At 40.5% G+C, this 26,757-nt stretch overlaps 7 protein-coding genes and 1 long non-coding RNA gene across 12 annotated transcripts; 2 read left to right on the top strand and 6 right to left on the bottom strand.

The window, feature by feature from the left end:
• Positions 1–19: 19 nt before the first annotated feature.
• LOC124343117 (anaphase-promoting complex subunit 1-like) lies at positions 20–6,676 on the bottom strand. Its single transcript, XM_046796231.1, has 11 exons — positions 6,487–6,676; positions 6,331–6,423; positions 5,696–6,264; positions 5,417–5,638; positions 5,236–5,343; positions 4,867–5,167; positions 2,839–4,805; positions 2,671–2,771; positions 1,838–2,612; positions 1,221–1,764; positions 20–1,161 (listed from the first exon to the last, which is right to left on the bottom strand). The coding sequence occupies exons 1-11, from the start codon at positions 6,508–6,510 to the stop codon at positions 61–63; spliced, it is 5,805 nt and encodes a 1,934-aa protein (XP_046652187.1). The 5' UTR covers positions 6,511–6,676; the 3' UTR covers positions 20–60.
• Positions 6,677–8,408: 1,732 nt separating this feature from the next.
• LOC124343253 (thymidine phosphorylase-like) lies at positions 8,409–10,749 on the top strand. Its single transcript, XM_046796517.1, has 11 exons — positions 8,409–8,538; positions 8,644–8,677; positions 8,749–8,795; positions 8,899–8,984; positions 9,047–9,152; positions 9,236–9,341; positions 9,418–9,470; positions 9,546–9,664; positions 9,732–9,894; positions 9,955–10,167; positions 10,275–10,749. Exons 1-11 carry the CDS (start codon positions 8,409–8,411, stop codon positions 10,556–10,558), a joined length of 1,341 nt encoding a protein of 446 aa, XP_046652473.1. The 3' UTR covers positions 10,559–10,749.
• Positions 8,433–12,507, bottom strand: LOC124343393. Of its 2 annotated transcripts, none has more exons than XR_006919213.1 (6): positions 12,423–12,507; positions 12,027–12,353; positions 11,881–11,950; positions 9,034–9,160; positions 8,625–8,714; positions 8,433–8,544 (listed from the first exon to the last, which is right to left on the bottom strand). It is a non-coding gene; the product is annotated as an uncharacterized LOC124343393 (long non-coding RNA). The 2 variants fall into 2 exon arrangements; XR_006919214.1 differs by having other exon boundaries at positions 12,420–12,466.
• On the top strand, positions 11,166–13,646 carry LOC124343254 (thymidine phosphorylase-like). Its single transcript, XM_046796518.1, has 9 exons — positions 11,166–11,403; positions 11,731–11,811; positions 11,894–11,979; positions 12,041–12,146; positions 12,206–12,364; positions 12,444–12,562; positions 12,649–12,811; positions 12,877–13,098; positions 13,161–13,646. The coding sequence occupies exons 1-9, from the start codon at positions 11,289–11,291 to the stop codon at positions 13,436–13,438; spliced, it is 1,329 nt and encodes a 442-aa protein (XP_046652474.1). The 5' UTR covers positions 11,166–11,288; the 3' UTR covers positions 13,439–13,646.
• LOC124343198 (protein arginine N-methyltransferase 3-like) lies at positions 13,548–16,169 on the bottom strand. Its single transcript, XM_046796432.1, has 9 exons — positions 15,709–16,169; positions 15,392–15,642; positions 15,061–15,329; positions 14,863–15,003; positions 14,696–14,789; positions 14,538–14,631; positions 14,246–14,472; positions 13,821–14,180; positions 13,548–13,753 (listed from the first exon to the last, which is right to left on the bottom strand). Exons 1-9 carry the CDS (start codon positions 16,041–16,043, stop codon positions 13,644–13,646), a joined length of 1,881 nt encoding a protein of 626 aa, XP_046652388.1. The 5' UTR covers positions 16,044–16,169; the 3' UTR covers positions 13,548–13,643.
• A 613-nt stretch (positions 16,170–16,782) lies between these two features.
• On the bottom strand, positions 16,783–17,672 carry LOC124343368 (brain protein I3-like). Its single transcript, XM_046796703.1, has 3 exons — positions 17,425–17,672; positions 17,171–17,355; positions 16,783–17,113 (listed from the first exon to the last, which is right to left on the bottom strand). Exons 1-3 carry the CDS (start codon positions 17,450–17,452, stop codon positions 16,979–16,981), a joined length of 348 nt encoding a protein of 115 aa, XP_046652659.1. The 5' UTR covers positions 17,453–17,672; the 3' UTR covers positions 16,783–16,978.
• A 705-nt stretch (positions 17,673–18,377) lies between these two features.
• Positions 18,378–23,039, bottom strand: LOC124343255 (WD repeat-containing protein 13-like). 3 transcript variants are annotated; one of them, XM_046796519.1, is made up of 13 exons: positions 22,797–23,039; positions 22,475–22,734; positions 22,250–22,400; positions 22,008–22,174; positions 21,797–21,940; positions 21,544–21,737; positions 21,353–21,477; positions 21,205–21,285; positions 20,956–21,133; positions 19,893–20,901; positions 18,850–18,963; positions 18,753–18,787; positions 18,378–18,686 (listed from the first exon to the last, which is right to left on the bottom strand). In XM_046796519.1, the coding sequence occupies exons 1-9, from the start codon at positions 22,873–22,875 to the stop codon at positions 21,033–21,035; spliced, it is 1,302 nt and encodes a 433-aa protein (XP_046652475.1). In that variant the 5' UTR covers positions 22,876–23,039; the 3' UTR covers positions 18,378–18,686; positions 18,753–18,787; positions 18,850–18,963; positions 19,893–20,901; positions 20,956–21,032. The 3 variants fall into 3 exon arrangements, with proteins under 3 accessions (XP_046652475.1, XP_046652476.1, XP_046652477.1); XM_046796520.1 differs by lacking the exon at positions 19,893–20,901; XM_046796521.1 differs by lacking the exons at positions 18,378–18,686; positions 18,753–18,787 and having other exon boundaries at positions 18,927–19,310.
• Positions 23,040–23,239: 200 nt separating this feature from the next.
• On the bottom strand, positions 23,240–26,731 carry LOC124343189 (probable peroxisomal acyl-coenzyme A oxidase 1). Of its 2 annotated transcripts, none has more exons than XM_046796410.1 (17): positions 26,568–26,731; positions 26,379–26,509; positions 26,171–26,321; positions 25,879–26,047; positions 25,701–25,810; positions 25,626–25,639; positions 25,438–25,557; positions 25,163–25,365; positions 25,009–25,091; positions 24,790–24,952; positions 24,630–24,727; positions 24,467–24,559; positions 24,266–24,400; positions 23,949–24,201; positions 23,802–23,845; positions 23,615–23,733; positions 23,240–23,553 (listed from the first exon to the last, which is right to left on the bottom strand). In XM_046796410.1, the coding sequence occupies exons 2-17, from the start codon at positions 26,503–26,505 to the stop codon at positions 23,456–23,458; spliced, it is 1,980 nt and encodes a 659-aa protein (XP_046652366.1). In that variant the 5' UTR covers positions 26,506–26,509; positions 26,568–26,731; the 3' UTR covers positions 23,240–23,455. The 2 variants fall into 2 exon arrangements, with proteins under 2 accessions (XP_046652366.1, XP_046652365.1); XM_046796409.1 differs by having other exon boundaries at positions 26,572–26,729.
• Between the last annotated feature and the right edge of the window lie 26 nt (positions 26,732–26,757).

Here is a 26,757-nt window from a genome sequence, read left to right as displayed (position 1 = left end):
CATCAATCAAATCCATGAACAAGATTAAAATAATTTATTATTTTATCAATGAATTTACCATCACAGATGAAGAAGAATGGCTAAACGAGCAGCGAGTTTTTGATCTCCTGATTGAAGCAACAGTGAAACGGGGTCGGAATCCAATTCAGGCATCGGCATCGGAAGGTCATAAAACACGGTTAGGTTGGCCAACTTTACCGACTGCGATCGTTCACGTGGAGTATCTCTACCCGACAGATAAGTGTTGAGGCTGGTGCGCAATTCCGTATCAAGGTGATCCCAGCTAGACTCAAGTTCGTGACGAAGAGCCAGCACCATTTCTGGATCGATGAATGGTGTTGAATTAACAGAGGCAGGCAAGTTCTTCGTGGGAAAGTTGATGAGAAACTTGAGTTGCCAGAGCGGAAGAGTTGACGAGTCCCGCTGATCAGATTTGTGTAGAAGCTGGAGCCATGGTTTAACCATCTCGGTCTTTTCATTTACAACACAGTCATTAAGAATGAGACTGAGAAGGCGAAGTTGCGTTTCTAATGGTTTTGACTCCTGTTCGATAAGAATCTGTGATTGGCCACGGTCTGAGGCGCCGAGAAAGTGACGGCAAAGGAATATGACGAACTTGTCTGTGGTGAAATTGGCAACCGTCGAAGCACGGATAGCCCAGGCCGAAAGGGTCGGAGTAGCTAACGACGCTAAACCAGTAGGATCTTCAGTGTAGGACAAACAGCCGGCTTTGCGCTGAACAATAAGGTGGTCTTTCCCTTGAAGAATGCATTCCAGCTTGCTCCAGTTGTGCTGCCGATCAAAAACTATGCTGCGATAACGAGGATCAAACAATTGGACGCGCTGGAGAAAACGTAATTCCGGCAACAGACACGGGGCTCGCAACTGGAATGATGAGCTATCCGCATCATTAAACACCACTTGTAGGTTAGTGTAGCAAGGTTGCATATTGGGCATCTCAATAGGCATCAGCAAACGGGGCTGGGTTGCTAGAACGTACAAATGCCGAAGTGCTTGGAGGTGGTATCGATTGTCGTTTGAGTGAGTAGGAAATTTGGGGTAGCACGCGCATACTAATGCAGCGATTGCTTCCGGCGACGTGCTAAGTGATAGCCGGCCACCTCCCATGTACAAGAATCCCAGTGCCATATGAGTCGCCATCTACAAAATAACCAAAGGATGATGAAAGATTAACAGATACTTTTAACAAACAAACTTACATGAGATCCATATGTAACCACATTACTAAAGGTTCCGCTCCTTAGGCGTAAGTGACGACAAAGCCTCAGAACTTGTAAATCTCCTGTACCGGCCATGACCATGGAAAGGGACAATACTAGAGTGTTGAGACAGGCTTCAAGAGTCGCTTTTCCAGCCCATTCCGCAACGGAACGACCAGACAGCGAGATCAACACTTTAGAATAACGATACAAAGTGTTGAAAGCATCCGCATTGGCTGATCCTGCGAACTTCAAACCCAGGACAAAGCATGAGCCTGCCATGATGTTGTAGAAAGCTTGATTCATGGTTTCGTAATCGACTTGTTGAGATTGACTGTCAGGATCACCCGGATTGCGTAGTGAATAGCGGCGAATATTAGGAGGGACATTGGATTCGACCCAATCGCGCGTGGGCATTACGTCGTCCCACAGGATCAACCCCCGTGCCAATGTCCGCAGTAATAGAAAATCTGGTCTTATCGAGTCGAGTAGTTGCTGTGAATCAGGTGCTTCCATCCATTTGGCCGCGGCTGCGTTATTTGTACTAAAAACAATAATCGTATTAAAGGGTTGACACTTAAAATGCAATTCTTTTCGCTTAATAACAATAATCTCACCGATGAAACATTAGCCCGAGAGCAAGAATGGCTCCTGGAGCAGTGACATCCACGTTGACTGTGTTTCCTTCACGAATCTGGTAGCTAGCTGATGTCATGCTTCTGGGACGGGCATTGGACGTGTTAAAGTTGCGCTTCGTTCCTCCCACCATGAAATGATAGAGAGTATCTGCTAATCGGAGATCGGCTAACCCCGTCATTTGTCCGCCTTGACCCAGAGTCACTAAGCCGAGAGCCAGACCAGCCGAAAGAGAATATGACTCTCTATCAACACAGTTATCCATCTCTGGTCCAGGTGGTCGATCAATCTCAGCCAGGAGCACTTCTGTCATGTAGCGATGCGCTGATCCTTGATAGAGGAAACCGATGGACATGAGGGCAGCCACACGGACATTTTGGGGCACTTCAATCGAGCCCCCGCCGCAACCGTTGCTGCTGGATGACGAAGCAGGTGACAAAGATTCGACGTAAACAGAGATTATTCGAAGAGTATCCGCTTCCATAGAGCCACGCTTTCCTATGCCAAGACCCAACACCAATGCCAATTGCGTCATTTCATGGTCGCGGTTTAAGTGCTCGTGAATGACAAGGTCGCTGAATTTATTTAAATGTCCAGTAATTCCTAGTCCTAGTAGGAAACCAGCAACTTCGGCGTTTAACTCTCCCGGAGCTGATCCAACTGCAGGTCCTGAACGATTCCCACCACGGCTCAAGTTAATCCAATTACTGTCGACATATTTTGTATCCGGAGACACTCTTAAGCCAGCTCCCACACCTGCAAATAAATTGAAGTTGACTTTACATTTTTTAATGCCACAAATAAAATGATTTACCGTTGTGAAACTGCGGCCAAAGTGACATATTGGCAGGTACGTCAATGTGCGTCATATCCACCGCCGCACCATTGTGAGGCGTCTTACCATTTAAGCACAATCTTTAATCGACGAAAAAAATTATTATTTTAAACTGAACTAGAGAATATAGAAATTTTTTCAAAATACTTTGGAATAGACAAAGTTTCCGTGACGGTGGGTGTAGCAGTGTGAAGAGTGAGCATTCCACGGCCAACAGACAGGGCCATGACACGGATGCAAAGTACAAGCAACTGCTTCTCTCTCTCCTCGATCAATTCATGTTCACTTAGTCCTTGTTGTTGTGAAGCTGGGAGTACGACAGCTACTGGTCGAGAAGAGCCAAGAAGACGACGAATTTCCTGTATACGATGATCTCGAGGAAAAAGTAACTTCCAGATGGGTAATTCAATTACTTCTTCCATTCCGTCTTCGGCATGGTCGTCTTTGCTATTACCCCCACTGCCGGCTGTTTTACTCCTTTGCGCTTCAATTTTTAAATTCAATTCCGGGGCAGTTGACGGTGACACCTGGACAGTGCAGCCAGCCGAGGATTGGCACATATCTTGTCGGTTGATCAGTTTGTATGCTTCGTCAGGCCAATCTGTCGGTGGATCTAGTTGGCAACGGAACAGAGCATAACGTAAAGGTAATCCTATTCCAGCTGGTAAAGCGTTGAGATCCTCCCGCGTCCATCCGCACGAAGACATTTTTAGAACCAAAGCGATCTGTCTTCGTTCCTCATTTGGAACTACAACATTAAATGGTAGTGAAACTCTGCCAGTGTGTTCTACCCATTCAAAATCGCGGACGTATTCGTGAACAGACACCAGATGATGTTCATCCGCTCTTCCGTAAAGGATGGCAAAGAGAGTAATGATATCTCTGGAACGAGTATTGACCAGTTTTACATGTGGATACGGGCTGTGGATCTTCTTTTGACTCATGAGCGCCAACAGGTGGCTGTGAATATTGGACGGAACCTCTATTCGCTGAATCATCCCTTGGAGTTTATCTAAATCCGTTGGTTGAAGAACACCCAGTTTGATATTGGCGGTGTTCCAAACGAGGGGGAAATCTCTCCAATACGAATCACAGTACTGCGTTAAGTTGAGAGCTGAAGCCAACGGGATAAGAAGCGTAACCAAAAGTTGGGCATCATTCCACAAGAGGGCATCCAACTTGAGGTCCTCAAAGAGTAGATGAAGCACGAGCAAAACGTGTGGTAGATACGTGAAATAAGGCGAATCATTAGTGACTTGCACCATCGACTGCTGGCCGATGGGATTAAAGATGCGAGAAGTATCTAATCCAAGCGACTGGGAAAATATCCGAGCGTATTGTGACTCCACCAGATATTGCCAATCTTCGTTGGCTCCTTCTTCCAAATTTGTCCGACTTTTCTTCGATTCAACAATGGGACTGGCAATAGAAGATATTGATACATCCAGTGATTTGGCGTCGAATCCCAATAGAGTTAGGAGCGTAGAACGGAAGGCATCAAACTCCGCTGGAGGAGAGAAGTCCGAAGGGCCAGGTGCATTACGAACACAATAAAATTTAGAAGCGACAGCCAGATAAATATCAGAAGGTAAAGCGGCTCGCAATGAACTCAAACAACGTTCCACCAAAGCCGAGGTGCATAACGGTGGAAGCAATGTTCTTAAAAGACTTCGATCGGAGCATTTGAGTGTCACTTGGCGGCCCACTGCATCCTGTAGGGTGCGGAAAGATAGTGGAGGTGACGAGGCCGGAATCGGACTGAGAGTAACGCTTGAATCGTGCATGATCGACGAAGTCAAATCGGGCATGAGGCTGCTCCGCCGGCTTGAATTCAAAGGCGTTGACGGAATGAATTTGCTGTTACTGCTGGATGCCTCGAGACTTAGTCTCTGTATGGATAGTGAGATACCCGTTCCTGAGGGAGGGCTGCAATTGGGAACGTGAACTTTAGCCAGTTTGGTGTTGCCAGAGTAGAGCGTGAGGCTATTCCCGTCTGACAAGACTGGATCAAGTACCAGTATAGCCTTCAGACCAGGAATGTATTCGGCATCCTTTGCGGGAATCGTCCAAGGAGCGCAACAAATGTAAAGAGGATTTCCTGTGTTCCTGTTCTCCTAAAAATGACAATAATTTTTATAAATTGTCATTTATCAATCAAAAGTGTTCAGCCTTTACCGTCACTTTAAGATCGACACACCGCAACATCTTTTCATCGTCCAACAGCCAACAAACGCATGATTTGCCTAACCAATCGACAGCGACGAAAGCTTTAATAGCCGAACTGGAGCTGGACTTTTTTGTGTCCTCCGTCCACAAAACTTGGAGGCATAAATCTGGCAAGAGTGGTTCTTCGTCATCTGGGGATTCCAACTCGTTGAAAAGCGAAGAAGCTGAAGGAGAAGGAACGGGTGTTCGAGCCAGAATAGCACTTGTGCGGCTATTAGAGCCCATTCGCCTTAACGGGGAGCCAGAAATCCTGTAAACGAAATTAAAGCCGGTAATAGTATTGAAGAAACTTGGTTTTTATAGTTTGTATAAAAATACTTGGATTGATTGAACTGAAGGGAAGACATGGCAAAATGTGCGTAACTCTTGGATCCTTTTGGAGTGTTGAACCGATGAGACAGGTCAAGATCGAATTTGGGCGTCTTACTGCATAAACAAATTACAGTTTTGATTAAATGCAATATTAAGATACAACATTTTTAACGCGAGTTTTTAATACTTGGCTGTAGTATTGAAAATACTGGGCAAATTAGCGGGAGACTGTTGAAAGGAAGTGTTGTAGATTTGTGATAGAGCAAAACTTCTAGACAGAGAAGGCGAGGCTACGTTGGAAGGGATAAACGTGCCGCTGAATGCCGACTGGTTGGCCGATGGGTTGGCGGTAACTTTATTACTGACACTCATGCAGAGACTTTCGTCTGCTTCAGCTTTACGTATCAACCTATGTTTACAAAAATAATTAGAAATATGTAAGAAGTGGAACTGGATCAACGTTTACCAAATTGAGTGCAAGCCGGTGTCTTCATTGTAAGTAACACAAATTGATGGATCAGCACCAGTAAATACGAATTTTAGCTTCTTGTCTTTGGCAAAATTTAGGTGGTCACGATCAACACCGTCCCGAAGAGCAACTGGAACAATTTCCTCCAACGGATGGTAAAGTGAAAACCAATTGGGAATTTCAGGATTACTCGTTTGACAATTCTCGAAGATTAGTCCAAATCGTGTGGGCCACACTCGATGAATCTCATACGGCACGGCGCAAATGTATTCATCTCCATCTCTTGTGTGAATAGTGACTTTAGACTTTTCCACAATGCACAAACTGGGGATCTTTCGACCAAGTGGTTTGTTAGTAGCCATGAGATTTGCAGAGGCAGGTCTGTTGGGATTCTCATCAAAGTCAAACCAGAGTGCTTGTTGGACTGGTCCATCACAGATGTATTTTTTTACTAGCTCCCAGTAGACTTCTCCATAACCTCTTGACCAGACGACTGTATTTTCATGAATGTAGACTTCTGTTTCTTCTTCGTTTTCTATACCCAAGGTTGACAAAGTATAGACATCCTAGATGAACAAGGGAAAAAAAACATCATTTTTAATTTAAATTTAACAAGTCAATTGTCACTAAACCTGCGATTCTAACGACGTGTTAAAGGCTGAAGTGCGTCGGTACGAAGAACTTTCATACTGTTCCAAAATTTGCTTTCCATGTGGAATGTAAACCTAAAATGTATGTTGAGAATTTGAATGGTTTGGACAACGTGACAATCTTTCTAAATTTTGTACTTGGGGTTCTCCGGCGGCAATCATTTTGTCGTCGTTAGTACCGTTAAACACAGAATATTGTAAAACGTCCAGGGTGACAGACTTTATTGGAACGCTTTACGAAGTCTACGATCAGACCATACAATCAAATCAACAGCTCAAAATGACCAGAAAGCTAAAGGGACGGGTACTAGCAGACGAACAATTCTGTTTAAAAATATGCAAATATCCCCCTACAGTGTTGCCTATTTGACGGTCATATAAATATTGAAATTTTACTGGTTCAGTTCTTTTCTTGCTTTTTGGGTTGTGACCTTAGATAGTTCGAAGGCAAATAAGATTTATTACCGCTCCTTTTTCAGTCTTAACCGCTTATTTCTGGGTTTTTCTACATTTCATGAGTAAAGCTTAATGACCCAAGAAGGATGGGTGTGCACTTCACAAGAAATATTACCTGCATGTTGCACTGTCTAGTTTTCCTTTCGCTTTTGTTTCGGTGAGGTTGGAGTAGGCCTATACCCGCTATTGTCCACTGCAGCTGAAGGTATCAACTATTACTTCTATCTCCTTTACTGAATGTCCGATCAACGACATTACCGCCCCCCCCCTCCTTCCACACAGAAAATCAGTAGCGTGGTTCATTTTTTTTATTTCTGTTTTCGTTGAGTAACAATTGGAATTTGTGTCGTAATTCGCATCCAATTTTAATGTCCGGAGCGACCCACAGAAGAGGGTCGCAGCACTGCCAAATCGAACCAGGAAGTAGTAAATCATATACAAATTCATTCGTAAACATCCATCAAATGTCAGTTTTTATAAATATTTAAAAAACTGCGTCGAAAAATTGCTGATTGAATCTGTTTTAGTTTGGCGACATCTTTGTTTATGTCACTCAAACAGACCAATTCAAATAGGAAGGGAGTATAGGCGGGATCAGTTTCATCGCTCTACGCAGGCCCGCCTTAACGATTTCATACGGAGCAAATAATGAAATAGAATACCGTCTAGATATCGATCGAGATAGATGTCTATATTTATAGGCTAAATATTCACTAGTCATCTACGACAGATAATATTTTGAAAATTAATTTTCGTTTGGCAGCAAGAATCACTGAATTAACTGCGATGTAGGAAAATTGGTCATAATCCAATGCAGAAAGGACGGCATGACAACCAATTCAGACCTTCACCGCGATTCCAAGAAATTACTAAACGGGAGGAAGTATAGTCTTATTTAATCAAGAACTTGTCCAAAGAAGTGTATGAAATTACATGCCAACCAGCGAAAGATAAGGAACACGATCGAGGGTTTGAACCAGCCGACAATGGTGGGAATCAAAAACTGCATGTTGCAATTAAGAATCAGTTCCAGGTAAAAGCGAACGTGGACACTGGACAGAAAAGGAGACAAGTACAAACAAAGTGGGTGTGCGATAAGAATGGCATTTTAGGTGGGCGGGCATCTTGGCGTTAGAAAGTATGGATATTTCAAACAAGGTTTCGACCAGTGTTGATCAGCAACAATAAGGGTCAACAACATGACTGCACCATAAATTCGACTCCCTTGCTGATTTGACTCGTTATGTTTCTGTTCAGAATAACGGTCGATTCAAACGACGAAGATTAAACTTTTCCAAGAAATAATCCTTTGGTATGTATCAAATGTACTGATCCCAAAAATATGAACGCTGACAAGCTCCCGGGTAGGTCATAACACAAATCTAGGCAACGGTCAGTAGTTTTTCACGTCACTGAGGGTCTGATGTACCGCCTATACGGAGGATGGAGCAGGCGTGAAGGGGGAGTGGTGCCTGAATGCATAAATGAGCCAGTCAGAGGATTCATCAAGTCAGTTGGGGGAAGCTAGTTGCCAGGACAAGAGAAATAGTCATCATATTTAATTGAGGAGACGGGATAGATTTAATTTTGTCGTTTTCTTAGCAATGGAGCGTCAATCCATCCGAATTCCTGATGTCATCCAGAAGAAGAGGGACAAATACGAATTGGAGCCAGAAGAGATAAAATTCTTTATCGACGAAATGGTCAAGGGTTGCATCGAACCAGTTCAATTAGGCAAGTCTGGAGTTTCACGAAAATTACGTATTTATCATTTGAAGTATACTAATCACGTAGTAAGAAGCTGATAATATATGGTCTACATCAATGTACGTTTTACAGGAGCGATGTTAATGGCCTGGTACTTCAATGGAATGTAAGTTGCTATCCTTTTTCCTTTTCTAGGAAATATCCTAAAAAAGTATCACATAAACATTAATTTACCAGGTCACCGAAGGAACTGACCATCCTCATCGATTGCATGACCCATTCAGGTTTACATTTTTACTATCTCAAGTTGATTTTATTTAGTCAAAACTTATTTTTACGTAATTTTCTGTAACATGGTAAATATTTGTTAAAAAACGATAAATATAGGAGAAACTCTTTCATGGCCAGAGGAATGGAAGACGCTGTTGGTAGATAAGCACAGCACGGGTGGTGTTGGTGATAAAGTTTCGTTGGTAAACCACAATTTTGCTCGAATGTAATAAGAATATTTAATTAACTCACATTTTTTTTTCAGGTGCTAGCTCCAGCCTTGGCCGCTTGCGGATTGAAAGTGCCTATGGTGTCTGGACGAGGGTTGAGTTTCACCGGTGGAACGCTGGATAAACTCGAAGCCATTCCAGGTAATTGGCTATTTAAAAAATTTAAAACAAAATAAGATTTTATTTTCTCAAACAACATTCATTTATTCTGATTTAAAATTGAGGATTCAATGTCAGTTTAACCAACGAGCAGATGCGTGAATGTCTTAAACACGCCGGATGTTTTATCGCAGGTCAGACTGAGAGTCTTGTCCCGGCCGACCGAATAATGTAACTTTCCAAATTTGATATTAACTTTTGAGATTATTCAATACCTCTTTTCAATCAAATGGTTTCGTTAAAACAGGTATGCTGCTCGTGATGTCACAGCGACCGTAGATAATATCAATCTTGCCACAGGTAGGGAAACCCGTTTCGATTCGATTGAAAACAACCAGTTTTCTTTTTAAAATATTTCCTAATTCAAAAAAATAGCATCCATCATTTCAAAAAAAGCTGCGGAAAATATCAGCGCTCTCGTTTTGGACGTTAAAGTTGGGAGGGCGGCCTTCTTCAAAAACCTGAACGACGCCCGCCTAGTAGCCAAGAGTTTGGTAACAAAACAAACAAAACCGAACCAAACGAGTAATCTCAAAAAATAATTTAAAAAAAACGTAACAGGTGGAAGCAGCCCGGGATCAAGGGATCAATACCACGGCCGTCCTCACGACAATGGATGTACCCATTGGAATGGCCATAGGCAATTCGTTAGAAGTGATGGAAGTGATTGAAACTTTGCGGGGGAAAGGACCAGCGGATCTGGTTGAACTCGTTAAAATTCAAGGTACGTCATTTTTTAAAACATCTTGCAAACCAACTAACACGTACACGATCCCATATACAGGCGGACTGTTATTGAATTCGGTTGGTCGAACGGACGTTTCAAAAGGGCAGCAACTTATCGAAGAGACTCTTCATAATGGGGCGGCTCTAGCTTGTTTTGAGAAGATGCTCGTGCATCAAAATGTCGACGTGCGGTTGGCTGCAGACTTGTGCTCGGGAGGATATCAACTAACACGAGCCAAATACGTTACAGCTATTCATTCTCCATTATCGGGTATGAACAAATGAAAACCTACTTTATACGACCAATCGCTTCCACCCAACTTTGTACAGTTTCAATTATAAAGTGAGATAACCTTATTTATTTGATAACCTTCTCAGGTCGGGTCTTAGACATAGATGCCTTAGCCTGTGGTTCCGTTTGCGGTGCACTCGGAGCCGCACGTGCCAGAGCATCTGACGAAATCCTTTCGGCCGTCGGTATCGAGTTACTTGTCACTGTTGGACAATCCATTACTCAAGGACAACCTTGGGCAAATCTCCATCATGAAGAGCAGTCGGTAGCATCCGACCTTCTCGTCAAATTGCAAAATGCTGTCGTCGTCGGAAACGCGCCCCATGCAACCCTTGCCCCAACCACTAGGATTTTAGAGATAGTACAATAGCAGAAAAAGCAACAATAGATAGAAACGCAATGACCGCGCAGAGACATGCTCAAATCGTGAAAGCTGTGCTGACGTCAATCGTGGTCTTACCAATGTTCAACCACAACCTGAGCCATATATACCTCGCTCGAGTAACCAACTAGTTATTTTTTTAATACAAAAGAATAACCAGAACTAAAATTTTGATTTCTTTCTTTCCTGATTGTTTTTCTTGTTTTTGACGGACAGATGAGGCCACACAAGTTATTTCGATTGGTGTAAAAAAAAAAAAAAAAAAAAACTAAGCAGATAGAAAAACTAATAGCAAGAATGACGCAGGTTGTCATTTCAAGGATTTCCTGACGTGCGAAGCACGAGTGCAAAGTGACTGGCCCTGACAGCAACACCACATCGTCAATTGCGTATTAGAAGCTGTTTTTTTTTGTTTTTTTTTTTTTGCTATTCCAAGGTTTCTTTCTGATATACACCCTACGTCTTTCCAACATGTCGAAATCGGTCGAAATGTCTTTCGATTCCAGATAAAGACTATAGATGAAGGCCTCGGCGCTCCAGGGTACATTGGTATATATATGGTTGATGGGGGAAACAAGTTATTTTGGTTACGCATGCGCTCGCCGTTTGTGAACGCTTCACGCCGGTTCCGCTCCCTTGCACGGTCGTCTGCGGGATCAGGTTCAGTTGTTTAGCGAACACGTAATAAAGTGCACCCCTCTCTAGAAACTTTGCCAATATGCGAATTGCTGACGTGATTATCAAGAAACGTGATGGACAAGATTTGACCGACGAAGAGATCAAATTCTTCATCAAAGAGCTGGTGGATGGGCGACTGGAAGGCTCCCAACTAGGTATATCTATTAAATATCACATAGGAGCGTTTTCCATCACGCATCTTACATTTAAGGATCTCAAAACTCAGTATAGAAATTTACTTTAAGTCGAATGTAAAACCTTTTGAAATACGAGACGCACGGAGCGGACGCAAAAATTGGAGAATACCGATATCTGCAATTATTTGAACAGTTGGACTGTGATGTCGTCATTCATGTGTCGTCATTTTCTGTATGCGTTGACCTGTATTATTGATCGACAGTTCGACAAGATCGAGAAATCGCTGACTAAGGAAATGGGATTTTAATAACATTTAGTTCTTTTTTCTTGCTTGGTAATCAAAGGAGCCATGCTGATGGCATGGTATTTAAAAGGAATGAACGCAAGGGAACTCTCTACGCTCACTAACACTATGACGTTTTCAGGTAAGAATTTTGCATTATAAGCTAAATTATGGCAAACAAACCGACCAATATAACGGGTATTTTTTTTACCTTTGATTGAAAGGCGAAACGCTGTCCTGGCCGGAAGAGTGGAAACCGGTGTTGGTTGACAAACACAGTACTGGTGGCGTGGGAGATAAAATTTCGTTGGTTAGCAAAATAAATTTTACATTAATTGCCAAATAATATTATCTCACTTTGAATGAACAAGATCCTGGCACCCGCTTTGGCTGCTTGCGGATTAAAAGTTCCAATGGTTTCGGGACGAGGACTTGGTTTTACGGGTGGTACGCTAGATAAACTTGAAACCATTCCAGGTAAATAAATAATTTTTTTTTTTTACTACAAAAAACCTTAATCATGAAGAAATTTGTAGGATTTAAAGTTGATTTAACCCTTGAAGAAATGCAACAATGCCTAGCTGATTCCGGTTGTTGCATCTGCGGTCAGACGGCCCATCTTGTACCTGCAGATCGGATCATGTACGCCACTAGAGACATTACTGGAACCGTTGACAATGCCAACTTCGTCACAGGTAAATAATAGAAACATATTTAAAAAATAAAATAATATAATAATAATAAAAAAACAACTATTGTATGTTATGTGTGTAGCGTCCATCATTTCCAAAAAGGCGGCTGAAAATGTCAGTGCTCTGGTTCTCGATGTCAAAGTTGGGAGGGCTTCGTTCTCTCCTACACTTGCCGATGCTCGCCATCTAGCTAAAAATCTTGTAAGAATTCTTAATTATAATACTGTCTGTTTCTTTGTTTTTTAGGTAAAACAGATTGGTAATGATTTTTTGCTTTTTCATTAAAGGTTGGTGCGGCTAGAGACCAAGGAATGTCGACCACAGCTGTGTTGACATCAATGGATCATCCCTTAGGAATGATGGTAGGGAACTCGCTAGAAGTGATTGAAGCCATATCGGGTCTGAAAGGAAACGGGCCAGAAGATCTCAACGAGTTGGTGGCTATTCAAGGTTTTCTTGCATTCAATTGATTTTTACGTAAACAAATATCAAACAGAACGTGTTTTTCCCATCAGGAGCACTACTGTTGCATTCCACGGGCAAGGCGACTAATATCGCCCAGGGAAGGGATTTAATTCTTGAAACCTTGAAGAACGGAGCAGCGCTGAACCGGTTCGAGAAAATGTTGATCAATCAAAATGTTCAGCCGGGCGTGGCTTACGAACTGTGCCATGGAAATGTTGAATCTGTTTTACCCAAAGAAAAATTTTCTTCTCCGCTAGTAACTGCAGCTTCTGGTATTGTCTACGTCGAACTGTCAAAACTTGCCAAGGCTAATACCTCTTACTTTTGAAAAAAGGCTACGTCGCTGATCTTGATGCTCTTGCCATCGCTCAAGTTTGCGGCGCACTCGGTGCCGCTCGAGCCAGAGCTTCCGATGTGATTCTGCCAGCCGTTGGAGTTCAACTCAATGTCAAGGTGGGGCAGGCCGTCCATGAGGGTCAAGTTTGGGGAGAACTGAAACACGAATGCGAACACGTACCAAAGAACCTATGGGAAAAACTACAAGATGCCATAAGCATAAGCCCCCAACAACAAACAACTCAAGTCAGCCGAATTCTTGAAATCATACAATGAACTAAGGGTTGAATAATACTCTTCAAACAGCACTGTTTCTTCGTGTTTTTTTCTTCCAGTCTTCGATCTCTTTTGTGTGTTTTTGCAAAGTTAAGAAGAATTTAAGATAAGGATATTATACATGTTGTACATGTTGTACTGAGTAACAAGCACGGTATCAACGAAAATATTGTTGGTATGGATATTACATATAAAAAGATGGTGTTCAGCTAAGGCTGTATTTGAATTTTTCTCCGTTAATAGTTATGGTCACATCAAGCCAGCGGACTTCTTTACTGTGACGCTGAACTTTGATACTGCAGTCGAGAACTTGTCCTGAAAAAATTTAAAAGATGACTCAAGAGAAAATCGAATAATGAACAAATTCCATCGTGGAATTTACCTGTATGCACGGTTATGGGCTCAGGCAAATAAAAAACTGTCTGTTTCCAGTGAGTAGGCGAGCTATAAGGCGAAGTAGAAAGCAGAACCGTGTGATCCAAATGGAATGTGACGTCAAACGAACCAACCAAAGCAGTCAGTTTATCCTCCCGCGTCATTTTCAATTGGAAGACTCTGAAAAATTCTGTTTCCTGCGATGTACATGTTTTCAGATCTAACTGAAGTACTAGTGATGGATCACTGAGAATCTTATCCACTGGAACAGTTTCGATCGATGCTTCACGGAGAACTTCAGGCCGCATCGATGTCATTTTCAATCCGTACACATCGTCCCAAAATCTCACCATTTCAGAGTAGCGCTCTAATGTGAAAAGGTAAAAGAAATCTTTTAAAAACCTCTAAAAGAAAAGCTATGCAAATTCCCACCAGAATCCCCAATGGCCATCATCGAAATCGTGCAGGAATTGGGGAGCATAAGGCCGTCGGGAGCGAGGTATTTGTTCCTAGCATGAATAACACTATCCAGCATGCCTTCAAAAAGAAGAAAGTATCCCATCCATTCCGAAACTAGCACATCGACCATAGGTTCATTCAAGGTAACTTCTTCGATTTTCCCACGAACCAGCTTGATCTTGTTTTCCATCTTGTTCTCCCTGAAAGTGCGGAAATAGCACACATTTTTACGAAGAAAACTCAAAATAAAAAATCAAGCGCGTACCGTATAATAGCCATAGCATTAAAAATGATCTGCGATTGGTCCACTCCAATAACCTTCGAAGCACCGGCTTGAACCGCAAACATCGACAGGATGCCTGAGAAAATAAGGGCGTATGATTCCGTTTCCATTTTTAAAAAGTTCTTGTTTGAAAATCCTACCAGTTCCACACCCAAGATCCAAAACAATCTTATCCTTCATCATATGGCTATTTTTAATAATGGCGTCTCGATAGCTGTCTGTTCTCGGTTTATCCTAATTTTTTAAAAAGGAAAAAATTAAAATTTTTAAACAAAACGATTGATAAGATTAAAAGTAAAAAAATTACGGCAAGCATGTCGTGGTGAATGCTAAAATGTGCATAACCAGAGAAATAACCATCTTCTTCATCCTCTTCTTCCTCACAACGCAATGCGGCAAGATCTTCTTCCTCTTTTTGTTTATCTCCCATGACCATGTGTTTCATTGCCTATACCAAACTGCGCGTTAGAAGCATGAAATACCAAAAGTGATGCTATGCGTTCACCTTGCGCATAGATTCCATATCTTTTTGATACTGCTTCAAAGTAGCACTGGATTCGTCGACAACCAGCTGCATTCTTTGAAGGGTGGCGTGCAAATCGTCAAAATGAGATTGACTCAGTGTCACATGGCCACCTTCTGCATTCGCCACTCGAAAGTTTGAAAACATTTGCCCCTCAGTTTGAACCTTCAAATTGTCGCTGTCAGACGAAGCTGCTGTTGAAACGACTTCCGATGCAGATCCCTTAGGAATGTCTCCATCTCCATCAAAATCTAAAGGGAAAATCATCAATTTCTCATTTCAAATTGAGGAAACAGTTATCTCACTTTCTTACCATACATGAGAAGAGCATCATCCTCAATGACAGGCATCATAAACTTGTCTTGTTCCCAAATAGGCATGTCCATATCCATTACTTCCCTGGAAGTAGCACTACATGAGCGAATGAAATTAATCAGCCTGATGAAACTATATTGATCCATTCCATGTTTTTTCTGCAGAGCAGCCAAGCTAAAGTGATGTACAGTTTGGCAATGCTCCAATACAGAATGGGCATTTGACAGGATTTCAGAACAGAAAAGGCACCTGTGATGATGGCAAAAAGTATTTTGTGATTCACTGATTTAAAACAAATAATATTAAGAATTTTACTTGATATTATGCATGGGTTCATCTGCACAAGGTTCTTCAACCCAGTCTTCATCACTGCTCATGCCACTTTCATTAAAGCGATCTTGGTTGGAGGATGGTTTATTGCTGTTACAACCTGATTCAACAAAAGACTCCTCATCAGAGACATCACTGTCAGAAGAAGAGTTGCTGCTAATTTGACCGCGATCACTAAATTCTCTAAAAGATTCGCTTCCCATGGTTGCAGCTGCTGAATCGGCTACACTAACATTTGTGCTGCTTTCATGGAAAGATTGGTGAGGGAGGTTTGTTTCACTCGTTTCCAACAATACAGGAAGGTCTCCGTCGGGATCCATTACTTAATTTTCATACAAAGGACGGACGAAAAAATTAAGATACAACCTCTTTTTTCTGAATGTCAGAATGAATGATTAATTCCACGTGTGTGGTGGTATGGATGTCCAAATTCGTCTGATGTTTCTCTGAATAGTTTCTAAACAGTACTATAGGTGGCGCTTTGTACCAGTTTTTTTTTTACGAGCGGCGAATTCAAAGTGGTTTTTCAAATTTCGAATGGACTAATTTTCATGTGACTGTTGTTTATTTCATTTCATCACTATTCGCAACTGATATCCGAGTCCCCTCATTCATTTGATGCTTTGGTTTGGCTATAGCACATAGGATTATAGCCGGTAACAAATAAAGAACACAAAATACCGCACTGTTAGGTTCTTATTCAAGTTACTTGTTTTTAGCTTTTTATGGTTCTGACACTGCAACGCTTGTTATCAGGATTCAGATATTAGCTGTAGCCTGATAATATAAATAAAGGATATCCAACTACACAATTAATGAACACGCCATGATGGTTACTGTATTCTCTGCTTCGTCTACGTTCTCGAAACAATCAAGTCAACTTGTTTTAGATTACATGATTCAGTTACGGTCTCTGATTTCTATTGGAAATTTGCGATCCCTCCAATCTGAAAAGCACGACCGGCACGATGGAGGTCTTAGGTATCACATAAAAGCGAAAGACATCGTTATGAATCAACATAGCAAATATAAAGATGACAAGATAAGAAATGGAATGCAACGTTTTAATCTTGTATTGAACAAGCAGATTTTCTTGGTTATAAACACTTTTAACGGTAACTTAACTAATCCATTTCAAGTGAATTCGTTTTTCTTTGTTTGACAGCAGTTTCAACGATTTAACACAAAAGAACGACGAACCATTGTTTTCTTTCGAGTAATGCACCATTGCAGACTCACTTTCTGGCTAATTGCATCAATTTTGAGTGTACGAGCAATTGGAACAGCGGTCCTTCGTACAGCAGCAGAGACATAACAACCCGATTGGGAAAAGAAGAATTGACCACAAAATGCCACAAAAAGTACAATGACTTTTGGACAACACACCAACCTGTTTGAAAGCGTACAAATTATTAACTATTCGTAAAATATTTGTAAAATCACATACTCGGCACGATGGACAACCCCCACCAACGAAAACGACAGATTTTGATGGTTGAGTGTTCACATTGATGATGGTGTGGCTGGGTGCATTCATTACTGGTGGAGTATGATGATGATGATGGCCATTATCTAAAGGTAAATACGATTGTTGAGCCTGCTGGCCGCTCATGTTAAGAAAACCAGGTGGGGCTGACACACAAAAAATAAGCAATGAAGAATGCTATTTGGGTTGCCAATATAGTTCCGAGAAATACATACCCGAGGGTTTTTGAGTTTCGATAGCCATGCTTTCACAATGTCGACTGGACTGCCTTGCTTTTTTTAATTCAAGCAAACTTCCGGCGAAAACTGGCAAGAATTTTTATGGGGATTAAATAGAACAGAAAAGGAATGCAGCAGTTTTAACAAAGTAAATGGGCTTGAATATCTATTTTGAAAGGTTCTTTCGTGACTACGGGACAATCTCTTAGGGCCTACTGAGCCGAGATACTAAAAAGCGAAATGAATATCAGCCCTTTTGTTTCCTTTTTCGCATGGCAGAAAAAAGGAGGGAGGGGATGAAAAGTTTCCCACCCCACGGTTCTCCCCCTTCGACGCAGTTTCCCTCTAACGACCGCTTTTGAGGTTGACCCGGGATGTCTACTATAATTTGAACAGGGAAATTACTTATGTTGTTATGTTAACGTTGTTTTAAAAAAGGGACGTGTTACGATTTTTAACAAAAGTGGGTTTTTCAAAAAAAGTTGCTCAATTGACCTTGAATCTGGCTCAAGGAGCATAATACCATACTAAAGTCCTGCAGCAGCAGCAGCTATGTTACTTTTAGAATAATAAAAAATTAGCAAAATTTTATTTTATACGAAAATAATTAAAAAGATCAAATATTTTGTTTTTTTTCCTTGTGAAAATGTGAGAAAGGAATCAATTTTATTTCTTTTTTTGGAAAACACATACTGTACAGCGCTTGTTTAAATATAAGTTGGTTAAAATTTTCTGTATATCACGCCAAAACTAAATAGCATTAAACCACTACCAATTACTAACTATGATGCGATCTAGTTTAAAAAAAAATCTGATTAATTATCATATCGATGGAATAGCTACACACAGCGGTTAGATAATCGTACACGTAAAAACATAGAAAGAAATTGGAACGAAAGGCTTTCAAATATTCACGAAATTACATGCATTTCGCGCTTTAAGTAAGAGTCAAATTTTCTTTTTTTTTTTCAAGCAAGAGAAAATAGTGTGTAATACTTAATAGTTATTCCTTGTTTTTGGTCTTTCTTTCTTTCAAGGATAAATGAAACCCTTCATTTTCAAGCTTCCAAATAATCGACTTATCCTGCACTTGTTGCAAAACGTCAGCACATGCGGGTTCATAATTATTAGTCTGTGTATGAACAGTTGGTGCACCTCTTTTTAGTGCAACACAAAAGGCAAAGTAATCCGACTGGAAATAGTAAAATAGCCCACAATATTCCGCAGCACGTGATGTGGCTAGTGTGAATCGAACCCACCTATACAAACAAAAATCAATATTACAAACAAAAGCTTTTTAAATGTTTCAATGTGTATCGACATACGTGACATTTCGGGCATCCTCCTCCTACGACGATCACTGTTGAAAGTAAAAGTGAATTAAACTGAAGAGTTAAATGTAACAATATTTTTCAAAAGTACCTTGCGGTGGTGCGGCCTGTTGGTTCCCAACGTGAATAACAGTGGGAGCAGGGTCGGCCACTGGCAGTGCAGGGTAGCATTTCTGTTCTTCTTGCATTATAAATCCTGGGGGAGCTGTTGAAAATACAAATTTGCTTTTTAAAATTGCTTGTTTTTCCTTCCTCCAAACGCTACCATACGGAAATAAAAGTTAAATAGCCTACAACACCAATTTTATGGCTTCGTTTCGGTGAGTCAACTTTTCCGTCGTGCTTGGAGTCGCGCATGGAATAATGAAATACAAGACTGCATGAATAAATCATGAGCTGTATAACCAAGAGAACGAGTCCTCCCTAAGGAATTCGGTATTTTGTCCAAAGACGGGTAACATCGCCAAGGCAACGTTGCATCATCCAACTTTTCACAGCTGGATTAATTGGATTGCACCAACTCGCTAGTAAGCGGACGAGGATCATTTTAATCTGCAATATTTTTCTTATTAGAAGGGCAAACAAATTGCGACGAGCTAAAAGATGGAGGACGCGACGTTGCCTTTACAAGGGAACGCGTCCCTGGATAGCCCTTTACCCCCTGCCAGACAAACAAAAGAAATGTGCTGGTGGCTAGAATGCTGGTTGCTTAATCGACTTAAAAGGAGAGCTTGTTGATTTCAAGAATCAAAAGAATTGAAAGACCTTGTTGCGCATTTCCAGTTGCCACCCAGTCGGTTGATGTTGACACGGATGGAATCTCGGATTTCTAGTCTCAACAAACGTCTGAAACATAATTCCATCGAGTCCTTCAAACCAAAATTCAGCATGAGTGCAAAGGCAAAATAAAAATCCAATTGAGAACGAGGTTGTCACACATAACATGACTTCACCCGGGACGGAAAGCTATTAAGCGCAACTTTCTTTTTTGTTTGAATATAGTGCTTTTTCGTTCCTGTCCTACATCCTACACAAAACACAATACGCCCTGATGAAGTATACCCAGACAGACAGTCATTTCCTTTCTAAATTTCAACCACAAAATCAAAGGAATTTCTTGCTTCGATTACTTACGTGCAGAAGGTGCGTACGGGGGAGGGTTTCCTTTTTCCATTTCTGGCAAGTACTAAATAATACTCGATATTTTGAATAAACTGGAGGAGAACTTGTTTTCTAACGCCCACTGCGCCGAACAACCAAATGAAACTATCGACTGGCTAGGACCAACTGGCTGAGAAATACGACTCCAGCGGGTCCAGCCCTCTCTCTGTTGTTTTTTGTTGTCAGTGGCGCCTCGGTTCGTAGAAAGGAGACAACACTATTGCCAAACGTTGCTTGTGAAGCACCATTTTGCGGAAGGGTTTTTTTTTTTCTTTTTGCTTGTTTTCTTTTGAAATACCAGTGGTGAGTCATCACAGTTAACCCAACGGAACCGGGTTGCGGTTCAATCTCGTTCTCGATGCCTTAATGGTCACCGCATTTCCAAATCTTTTCAAATTCTGACAATGGACCATGACGAAAATCGTGACTTATTAAAAATAGCCTGAAAATGACGTCATTGGATTTCACGTTTTTCATAACGTAATGAAATCACGTTGCTAAAACGTCAAAGCCGAGAACTGAACCAAAGGTATCCGACGTGAATGAGAATTCCGCCATACAGGTGATTGGTTCAATAAAAGTTGGGATTTCAGAATTCCGATTACTACTGATAGAAAGGACGAAAGTTTCGTTTATCCTATGACTACCAAACATGAAGGTTAAAGCATGCACGGCAATAAAATGTGGAGCAACATTACTAGCGTCTTCGTTTAACAGTCGTAATTACATCATTACGGGTTTCTTTTGATGTTTGCAAACAGCAATACGCCAGAAAATGACGCAAGTACGTATACAACTCACATCCTGCAAACTTTTTAAGGGGCGTGTTTTTATCTTCGCGATTGCAGAATGTCAATAAACGGGATTCTCTGGACGGAACCGGAAAAGCAACACTTAACGAATTTTCACCAGAATAGTTGCTAGCTCAACATATAAATCTAATTTTAAAAGAATGGGCTGCTTGCTGCGTTTCCTACTAGCGCTTCGAATATTATATTTAAAAATAAAAATAAGACAATCATTAAATTTTACATACTTGACAATCCGCGTTGAGAGATCAATGACCATATTTGTTAGACATTAGAGCATTGATTTGATTAGTAGGGAGGAGTTTCAATGGGATGGTTTTCCCCAGAGCATAATAATACCACGGCTATCTCCTGAAGCTAAAAGAGCTCCGTTGTAGTTGGCTGCCACCGATAGCACGGCAGAAGCTGTAAATTCCAATTAAACAGGGATAAAACACCAGTCTTTTAAAAATAGATGTTTACTGAAGGGATTTTACCGTGTGCGGGAATGCGACGAGTTGTAGTTGACGTAGCATCAACATGCAAAAAATAGATGCACCCATCCTCACCACCAGACACTGTTTAGAAACATAACAATTTCCCATAAATTTAATGGAAAACATTTCAGTGTGTAAACGTTATTACCTAGATTGGGGCACCACGCTCCTGGCTGAGATGACACTGGACAAAACTCTGATCGAATTTTAGACTGATGGTGTGCTAACGGGCATCTTCGTTTCAGGCGAAGTCCTCCTTGTTCATCGACAATTCTGTTGAGGAAGGAGACGTAACGCAATTATAAGTCACATCCCGCAATAAGTCGAAAGTAAACTGACTTGTATAAAAATAGAGCATTAGCAGCGCAACTGACTAGGAGGCTAGGATCACGTCCACCTCGACCAGCCCATGCCGTGAAAGAAATTGAGGTGACCAATGGTCCTTGAGAACGCACTGAAGGTTGAATTTCAAGACGACGTCCTTTAGTTAGTCGACCCGTTGCTGAATCCACAAGAAACGAGTTTATGTAACCCTTAATAATAGCAACATTAAGTAACTTTTAAAAAAAATTAAATAACTCCAATTAATTACCCGATCGTCACCAGCCCATATTAATCTACCCAACCCATCACAAGTGAGGCAAGTAACTGGAGCTCCGATTTGACTGCTACCATTAAGCGGGAAGATGCCTGTTGAAATGTTGAGTATTTGAACCATACCACGTTTGTTCCCGGCCTGTTTCAAACCAAAAAATTATTTTAATCAAATATATTTAGTGTGCAATAGATTGTGATATGCTTACTACGACTAGATTGTTGTTGGAAGGTAAAAACGCACAGCAATTGATGGATGACTTGGTCGGATCACGAAATATTCGCAAACATTTCCCGGTTTGTGCATCCCACAATCGAAGTGATGCGTCCAAGGAGCAACTCAAAAGCCACTCATTTCTGTCCGACCAATGTACCTCTAAAAGACAAATCACATACTAGCTACAATATTCAGCATCATTTAAACCATGAAAACTTTGATAAAAAAAATTACCTGTTACTGCTGCTGCATGACCAGATAGGATGTGTAAGACTCTGCATATGGGTGAAACTTCACAAATCGACAAGGTTCCATCAAATGAAGCACATGCAAGAAGGGATGCTTCATCTTTTGCAAATGTAAGATTTGAAATAGCTTCTTTATGCTAGAAAAAATAACCAGAATTCAGGAGAAATTAAAATATAAACAAGCTGCATTCGTATAATCCCATGTACATACATGATCCAACATTTGCTGAATTGTCATGTATCGGTCATCTTGAGAATTGTGGTTTTTGTTCTCAGACAAGGATACATTCATTCCACGTAGACTAACAGAGCGACTACGAGAGCACAGAATTTCCTTTGGTACCCCATATCTTTCATACAAGATTGTAGAGCGTAGCTGCAAGTAAGAACGTCTGAAACTCTCCTCACTGCTTGATACTTTGGTAGATTTTTCTTGCAGCAAAAGAGCTCGGCGACGTAAATAAAGGGTTTCTGTAACATATTCATTATTTTAGAAAATATCCGATAAAAGCAATAGATTCTACAGTACATACTCAAGCAAGGATTGTTGGGAGTTCGTAAATGATTGCAGAGTGCGTCTGATGCAAGAATATTCTGCCACACATTCGCCATGTGACGCACAGGTTATGGGATTTCTTTTATGAATATATAATGAGTATGTAGGTGTACCCTACCTAAGTTTTTTTATTTGAAAGGAGAGAAACGTGATGAGCTGATCAGCTCATGATAACGAAGGTCGAACCGTCGAAGGTCGAAGAGTAAACTGAGCAAACCAATTAATGAAAGTTTCGTCTGCTGTTGGTCTGCTTGCCGCTCTGGCGATTCAAATAAGAAATTGTCAAATTGATCAAATTAATTTTCGGCTTTTTCGCAACTGAAAATAAGAATTAGTCCAAATGAATATGATGAAGAATTTTTGCAACAAATAACTTATTTTATTTTTAAAAAGAGCATTTTTTAAAAAGAGCATTTCAAATATATATGAACTCGGTTTATTATAATCCCAATTACTAAAAATGCTACATTTGAACAAAGTATAGATTTTTCACCCTGAAAGAATAGAAAATCCCCTTATTTAATTTCTAAAAATAAAAAAATGTTCGACATGCGCCATACGATCATGTTAATTACATATTGCAAGCAAATGTAGTTTGTCCAAAAGTGTAACATCCAGCAACATTTTCCTTCAAAACTAAAGGTTGGATTTTAACAAGGGCTTCAAATATTTGTGGAAGGATTCGTGGACATTCGATTGGTTCAGAGGACTTTTGGCAGCTTCATCAAAGAGTCCTAGAAACAAAGTTTACTTTGTGAGAAAAGCTTAATTGAATTCCAAATTTACGAAGCATACTTTGGTACACATTTCCATCCCAACATCCAAGCGGTGAATTGAGAACCTCATCCCGTAAATCAAAGCTATCGACGAGGTTAACGGCCTGGGGTCGGATTGCAGCAAGCAATTCCACGTACCTACAATCAATAAATCGTATAAATAAATTAGCTGGCAGAAATGGGAACACATAAATAACGGGGCGTACTTGGAATTTAGCAGTAACAAGTCTTGCTTTGTTAAGTTAGAGCACTATAAAATACAAAATAAATATTAGATAACCAGACTTTCTCCCTCTATTAAATATTAACAATAATTTTATTCTGCGTTCATTGAGAATTGTAGATCATCTTACCAAGAAAAAATCACCGCTTCGTTCTAGAAGCCAGTAAATTATAAAAAGTTCGCAAAGCTGAGAAAGGACAGTGCGCACCGGTGTCGACAACTTTCCCTCCTTTAGGGAATCGACAAAGCTTTCAACAACAAATAAACGGGCGTGAGCTTGGGCAGCCTTGATTAGGTAGACGGCAGCATGATTCCAAGCATCATGGGGCGCTTCGCCTTTACGACCGCTTTTATCCAACTCGGCTATTGCCACGTCAACCAACCTAGAAAAACAAATATATGGAATTAAATAACAAAGTACCCTAGACACCCATTGAACAATCATACCCAACGGCGGCGCGCCGATACAACTTAACAATTCCTTCGAGAGTTGTATCCACGGTTTTAGGTCCCTTTTCTTCGCCAATAAGATATTTCACGCTCAATCCTCCCGATTTTTCTTTGCGAGTCTTAACTAAATATCTACAGATAACGCAATCATCGATTAGAATAAAATACAAAATAGTCCTTAACTGAAGTGAATTGAACCTTGCAACTTGCAGCCACAAAACCGTATTTTCTCCTTCATAAGTTTCGGCTGCCGTCACCTGCCCGTAAATGCGAGGGAAGTTGCTACATGACCTATAAATAGCAATAAAAAATACGCAAGTTTAAGAATTTTGAAGTAATTCAAGTTAATTTAATTACATACATGTAACCGTGGCCCCCGCACGATTGTCGACATACTTCAACAAAATTGGCAGCTTCACTGGAACAGAGCGCTTTCAAAGCGCACGACAACCCATGGAGCTGTTAAATAAATAATTACGATAAAGGAAAAGTGCTATAGAAGTATTTCATAAAGAGTATACGTCTGGTAGTAGCTCTAAATCTCCTTGTTCTATATTGTTATTGGCAGTATTGTATAAATTCCATAGATGGTCGGCTGCTAATTGGAATGCAAAAGTAGCTGCCAATGGTGGCAATAATTTATTTTGTTGAGCCTGGTAGTCCATGACCTGAGGCTCGCGATCCCTAAATTCTTTAGAAATGAGTAAACATCTCTTAAAAGATAAACTGTAAAAACTAACCCGGGTTTGAGCTCTGACTGACGGCGAACGCAACTATAACGTGTTGCAATAGTGACAGCTTTTCTCAAATTCGTAGTCATATCCTGACAAAGGTCATGTACTGAGGATTAGTAATTTCGTTTGAAAATCTAGCTCGTTAGCGGATTTTTTTTACTTGGCAAACAACGACGCGCACGAATACCATAGTAGCGTAGCTTAATTTACTATTGGTGGGTTTGACATATGTTCCATCTTCCAGCACTTGGGAGTGTTTCATTAAAAGATGGTCACGAGGAATTCGGAATTTTTCAAAGCCAAGATATCCGTTGTCATTCGTATTCATTCCTAGCTTCGGTCCAATTTCTCCAATCAAAATGCCTGTTAATAAAAGTATTGCATAATTTATGTAACTTCATATGCACACTGGATGTAACCACATATTTACTATACCAGGCAGGGGTTCGTGAGTTTCTTCGTCCCTCAGCTGCACCATGAAAGGATGAGTGCCTTCACATTTTCCTTTTGTGTAAAGTTGCGCCATTACGACAGCGTAATTTGCTGTTTTACCCACTGTAATTTTAATTGATTACAATTTTGAAATACATGACTAAATGAATAATAAGAGACTATAGTCTTACATGACCCAGGCCACCTAAGAAAAAAAAATAATTAAATTGTGATTTCTATAAAAAAAAAGTACAATTTACAAACACCATTTATAAGCAGTTAGTGATGGGGATTCCAATATAAATTCTTGCGTTTTTGGGTCATAAGTTGCTCGTGTTTCAAGTCCGCGAAGAAATGTTCCATGCCCAAGTTCAGTCTTGGTCGTGAAATTAAAACTGTTATGAATTGACAGATAAATAGAAGTGTGACAGTTCATTAAATTACCTGGGCATATGTTCCAATCATGTTAAGATTGTATGCTTTTTCAAGCCACTTGGCTTGCTGATCTATTGTTCCTTGGCCCATCAAAGCTGGGATGAACATAACATAATGCAGTGCTAAGGGGTTTCCTTCTTTCAAAACAGCAGATCCAAGTCCAGCTCCCATTAAGGCCCTAGAAAGAAACATGAACTCTAATTAGAACCTTAAATATAAAGGTTAAAAGATCCTCAAGTGCACAACAAAAACAAAAGATGAGAATGTTTTTCTTCTGATTATTGGCAATTTAAATAGTCACCTCAAAGTTGGAACTTGACCAGCTGGTGAATCTGCCAGTTTATGCATTAGCAGACATGCCTTGCGTAGTTCTTCGGCATATTTATCTGCATGGCTCAGGTACTCCATTGGAACAGCATCTTTTAACTGCTCGTCAGACAGAATGTAGTTTTCTAAAAAAAGGAAATATTGCTTACTGTTATCAAGACAGCGATATTTTTTTATTTTACCAAGTTGCTTCCTTTCAATGGTTTTTTCTTTTCCTCCATCAAGAAGATGAGTGATTTCTTCTTTGTTGAAAGGGCAGTTTTGTCGTTCCTTTTTCAAATCCGGATTTTCGTAAATTTCTTTACTCATTTTACTGTAGAAATAGGACATTTAAATAGATACATGTACCCCAATAAGATAAATTACAGCACTTACATAACAAAGATACTATTGGGCGTTTAATCGTTTATCGAGATAACAGCTGAATCAACCCCAATAAGAGTAAACACAGAATACGACGTCCTAGCTTCACGTTTCCAATATGTACTGTCAAAACTCCGTTAGAATGTTGAACTACTTGTTGGCTTTTTTCATTATCACATTACGTATTTTCCTAGCTTA

This window comes from Daphnia pulicaria, chromosome 6, assembly GCF_021234035.1.
Source record: "Daphnia pulicaria isolate SC F1-1A chromosome 6, SC_F0-13Bv2, whole genome shotgun sequence".
In the NCBI taxonomy this organism is placed as follows: Eukaryota; Metazoa; Arthropoda; class Branchiopoda; order Diplostraca; family Daphniidae; genus Daphnia; species Daphnia pulicaria.
Note: the sequence above shows the minus strand (reverse complement) of the source record. Positions and strands in the feature narration are given on the sequence as shown.

What these genes read in the sequence shown, in the direction of transcription:
- LOC124343117 (XM_046796231.1), bottom strand. Translation starts at nt 6,510, where the DNA reads ATGATTGCCGCCGGAGAACCCCAA. An exon ending in TTGCCGCCGGAGAACCCCAA is followed by an intron (nt 6,424 to 6,486) that starts GTACAAAATTTA and finishes CATACATTTTAG; the next exon opens with GTTTACATTCCACATGGAAA. An exon ending in ACCGGCTTGCACTCAATTTG is followed by an intron (nt 5,639 to 5,695) that starts GTAAACGTTGAT and finishes TTGTAAACATAG; the next exon opens with GTTGATACGTAAAGCTGAAG.
- LOC124343253 (XM_046796517.1), top strand. Translation starts at nt 8,409, where the DNA reads ATGGAGCGTCAATCCATCCGAATTCCTGATGTCATCCAGAAGAAGAGG. An exon ending in GCCTGGTACTTCAATGGAAT is followed by an intron (nt 8,678 to 8,748) that starts GTAAGTTGCTAT and finishes TTAATTTACCAG; the next exon opens with GTCACCGAAGGAACTGACCA. An exon ending in TATTCATTCTCCATTATCGG is followed by an intron (nt 10,168 to 10,274) that starts GTATGAACAAAT and finishes TAACCTTCTCAG; the next exon opens with GTCGGGTCTTAGACATAGAT.
- LOC124343254 (XM_046796518.1), top strand. Translation starts at nt 11,289, where the DNA reads ATGCGAATTGCTGACGTGATTATCAAGAAACGTGATGGACAAGATTTG. An exon ending in TAACACTATGACGTTTTCAG is followed by an intron (nt 11,812 to 11,893) that starts GTAAGAATTTTG and finishes TTTGATTGAAAG; the next exon opens with GCGAAACGCTGTCCTGGCCG. An exon ending in GCCATCTAGCTAAAAATCTT is followed by an intron (nt 12,563 to 12,648) that starts GTAAGAATTCTT and finishes TTTTCATTAAAG; the next exon opens with GTTGGTGCGGCTAGAGACCA.
- LOC124343198 (XM_046796432.1), bottom strand. Translation starts at nt 16,043, where the DNA reads ATGGATCCCGACGGAGACCTTCCTGTATTGTTGGAAACGAGTGAAACA. An exon ending in GAACCCATGCATAATATCAA is followed by an intron (nt 15,643 to 15,708) that starts GTAAAATTCTTA and finishes CCATCATCACAG; the next exon opens with GTGCCTTTTCTGTTCTGAAA. An exon ending in GCCCATAACCGTGCATACAG is followed by an intron (nt 13,754 to 13,820) that starts GTAAATTCCACG and finishes AAATTTTTTCAG; the next exon opens with GACAAGTTCTCGACTGCAGT.
- LOC124343368 (XM_046796703.1), bottom strand. Translation starts at nt 17,452, where the DNA reads ATGGCTATCGAAACTCAAAAACCCTCGG. An exon ending in CGAAACTCAAAAACCCTCGG is followed by an intron (nt 17,356 to 17,424) that starts GTATGTATTTCT and finishes TTTGTGTGTCAG; the next exon opens with CCCCACCTGGTTTTCTTAAC. An exon ending in GGGGTTGTCCATCGTGCCGA is followed by an intron (nt 17,114 to 17,170) that starts GTATGTGATTTT and finishes GCTTTCAAACAG; the next exon opens with GTTGGTGTGTTGTCCAAAAG.
- LOC124343255 (XM_046796519.1), bottom strand. Translation starts at nt 22,875, where the DNA reads ATGGCGAATGTGTGGCAGAATATTCTTGCATCAGACGCACTCTGCAAT. An exon ending in TTCAGCAAATGTTGGATCAT is followed by an intron (nt 22,401 to 22,474) that starts GTATGTACATGG and finishes TATTTTTTCTAG; the next exon opens with CATAAAGAAGCTATTTCAAA. An exon ending in TCGTCGCATTCCCGCACACG is followed by an intron (nt 21,134 to 21,204) that starts GTAAAATCCCTT and finishes TGGAATTTACAG; the next exon opens with CTTCTGCCGTGCTATCGGTG.
- LOC124343189 (XM_046796410.1), bottom strand. Translation starts at nt 26,505, where the DNA reads ATGAGTAAAGAAATTTACGAAAATCCGGATTTGAAAAAGGAACGACAA. An exon ending in TGCGCGTCGTTGTTTGCCAA is followed by an intron (nt 25,092 to 25,162) that starts GTAAAAAAAATC and finishes GACCTTTGTCAG; the next exon opens with GATATGACTACGAATTTGAG. An exon ending in ATTTAGAGCTACTACCAGAC is followed by an intron (nt 24,728 to 24,789) that starts GTATACTCTTTA and finishes TTTATTTAACAG; the next exon opens with CTCCATGGGTTGTCGTGCGC.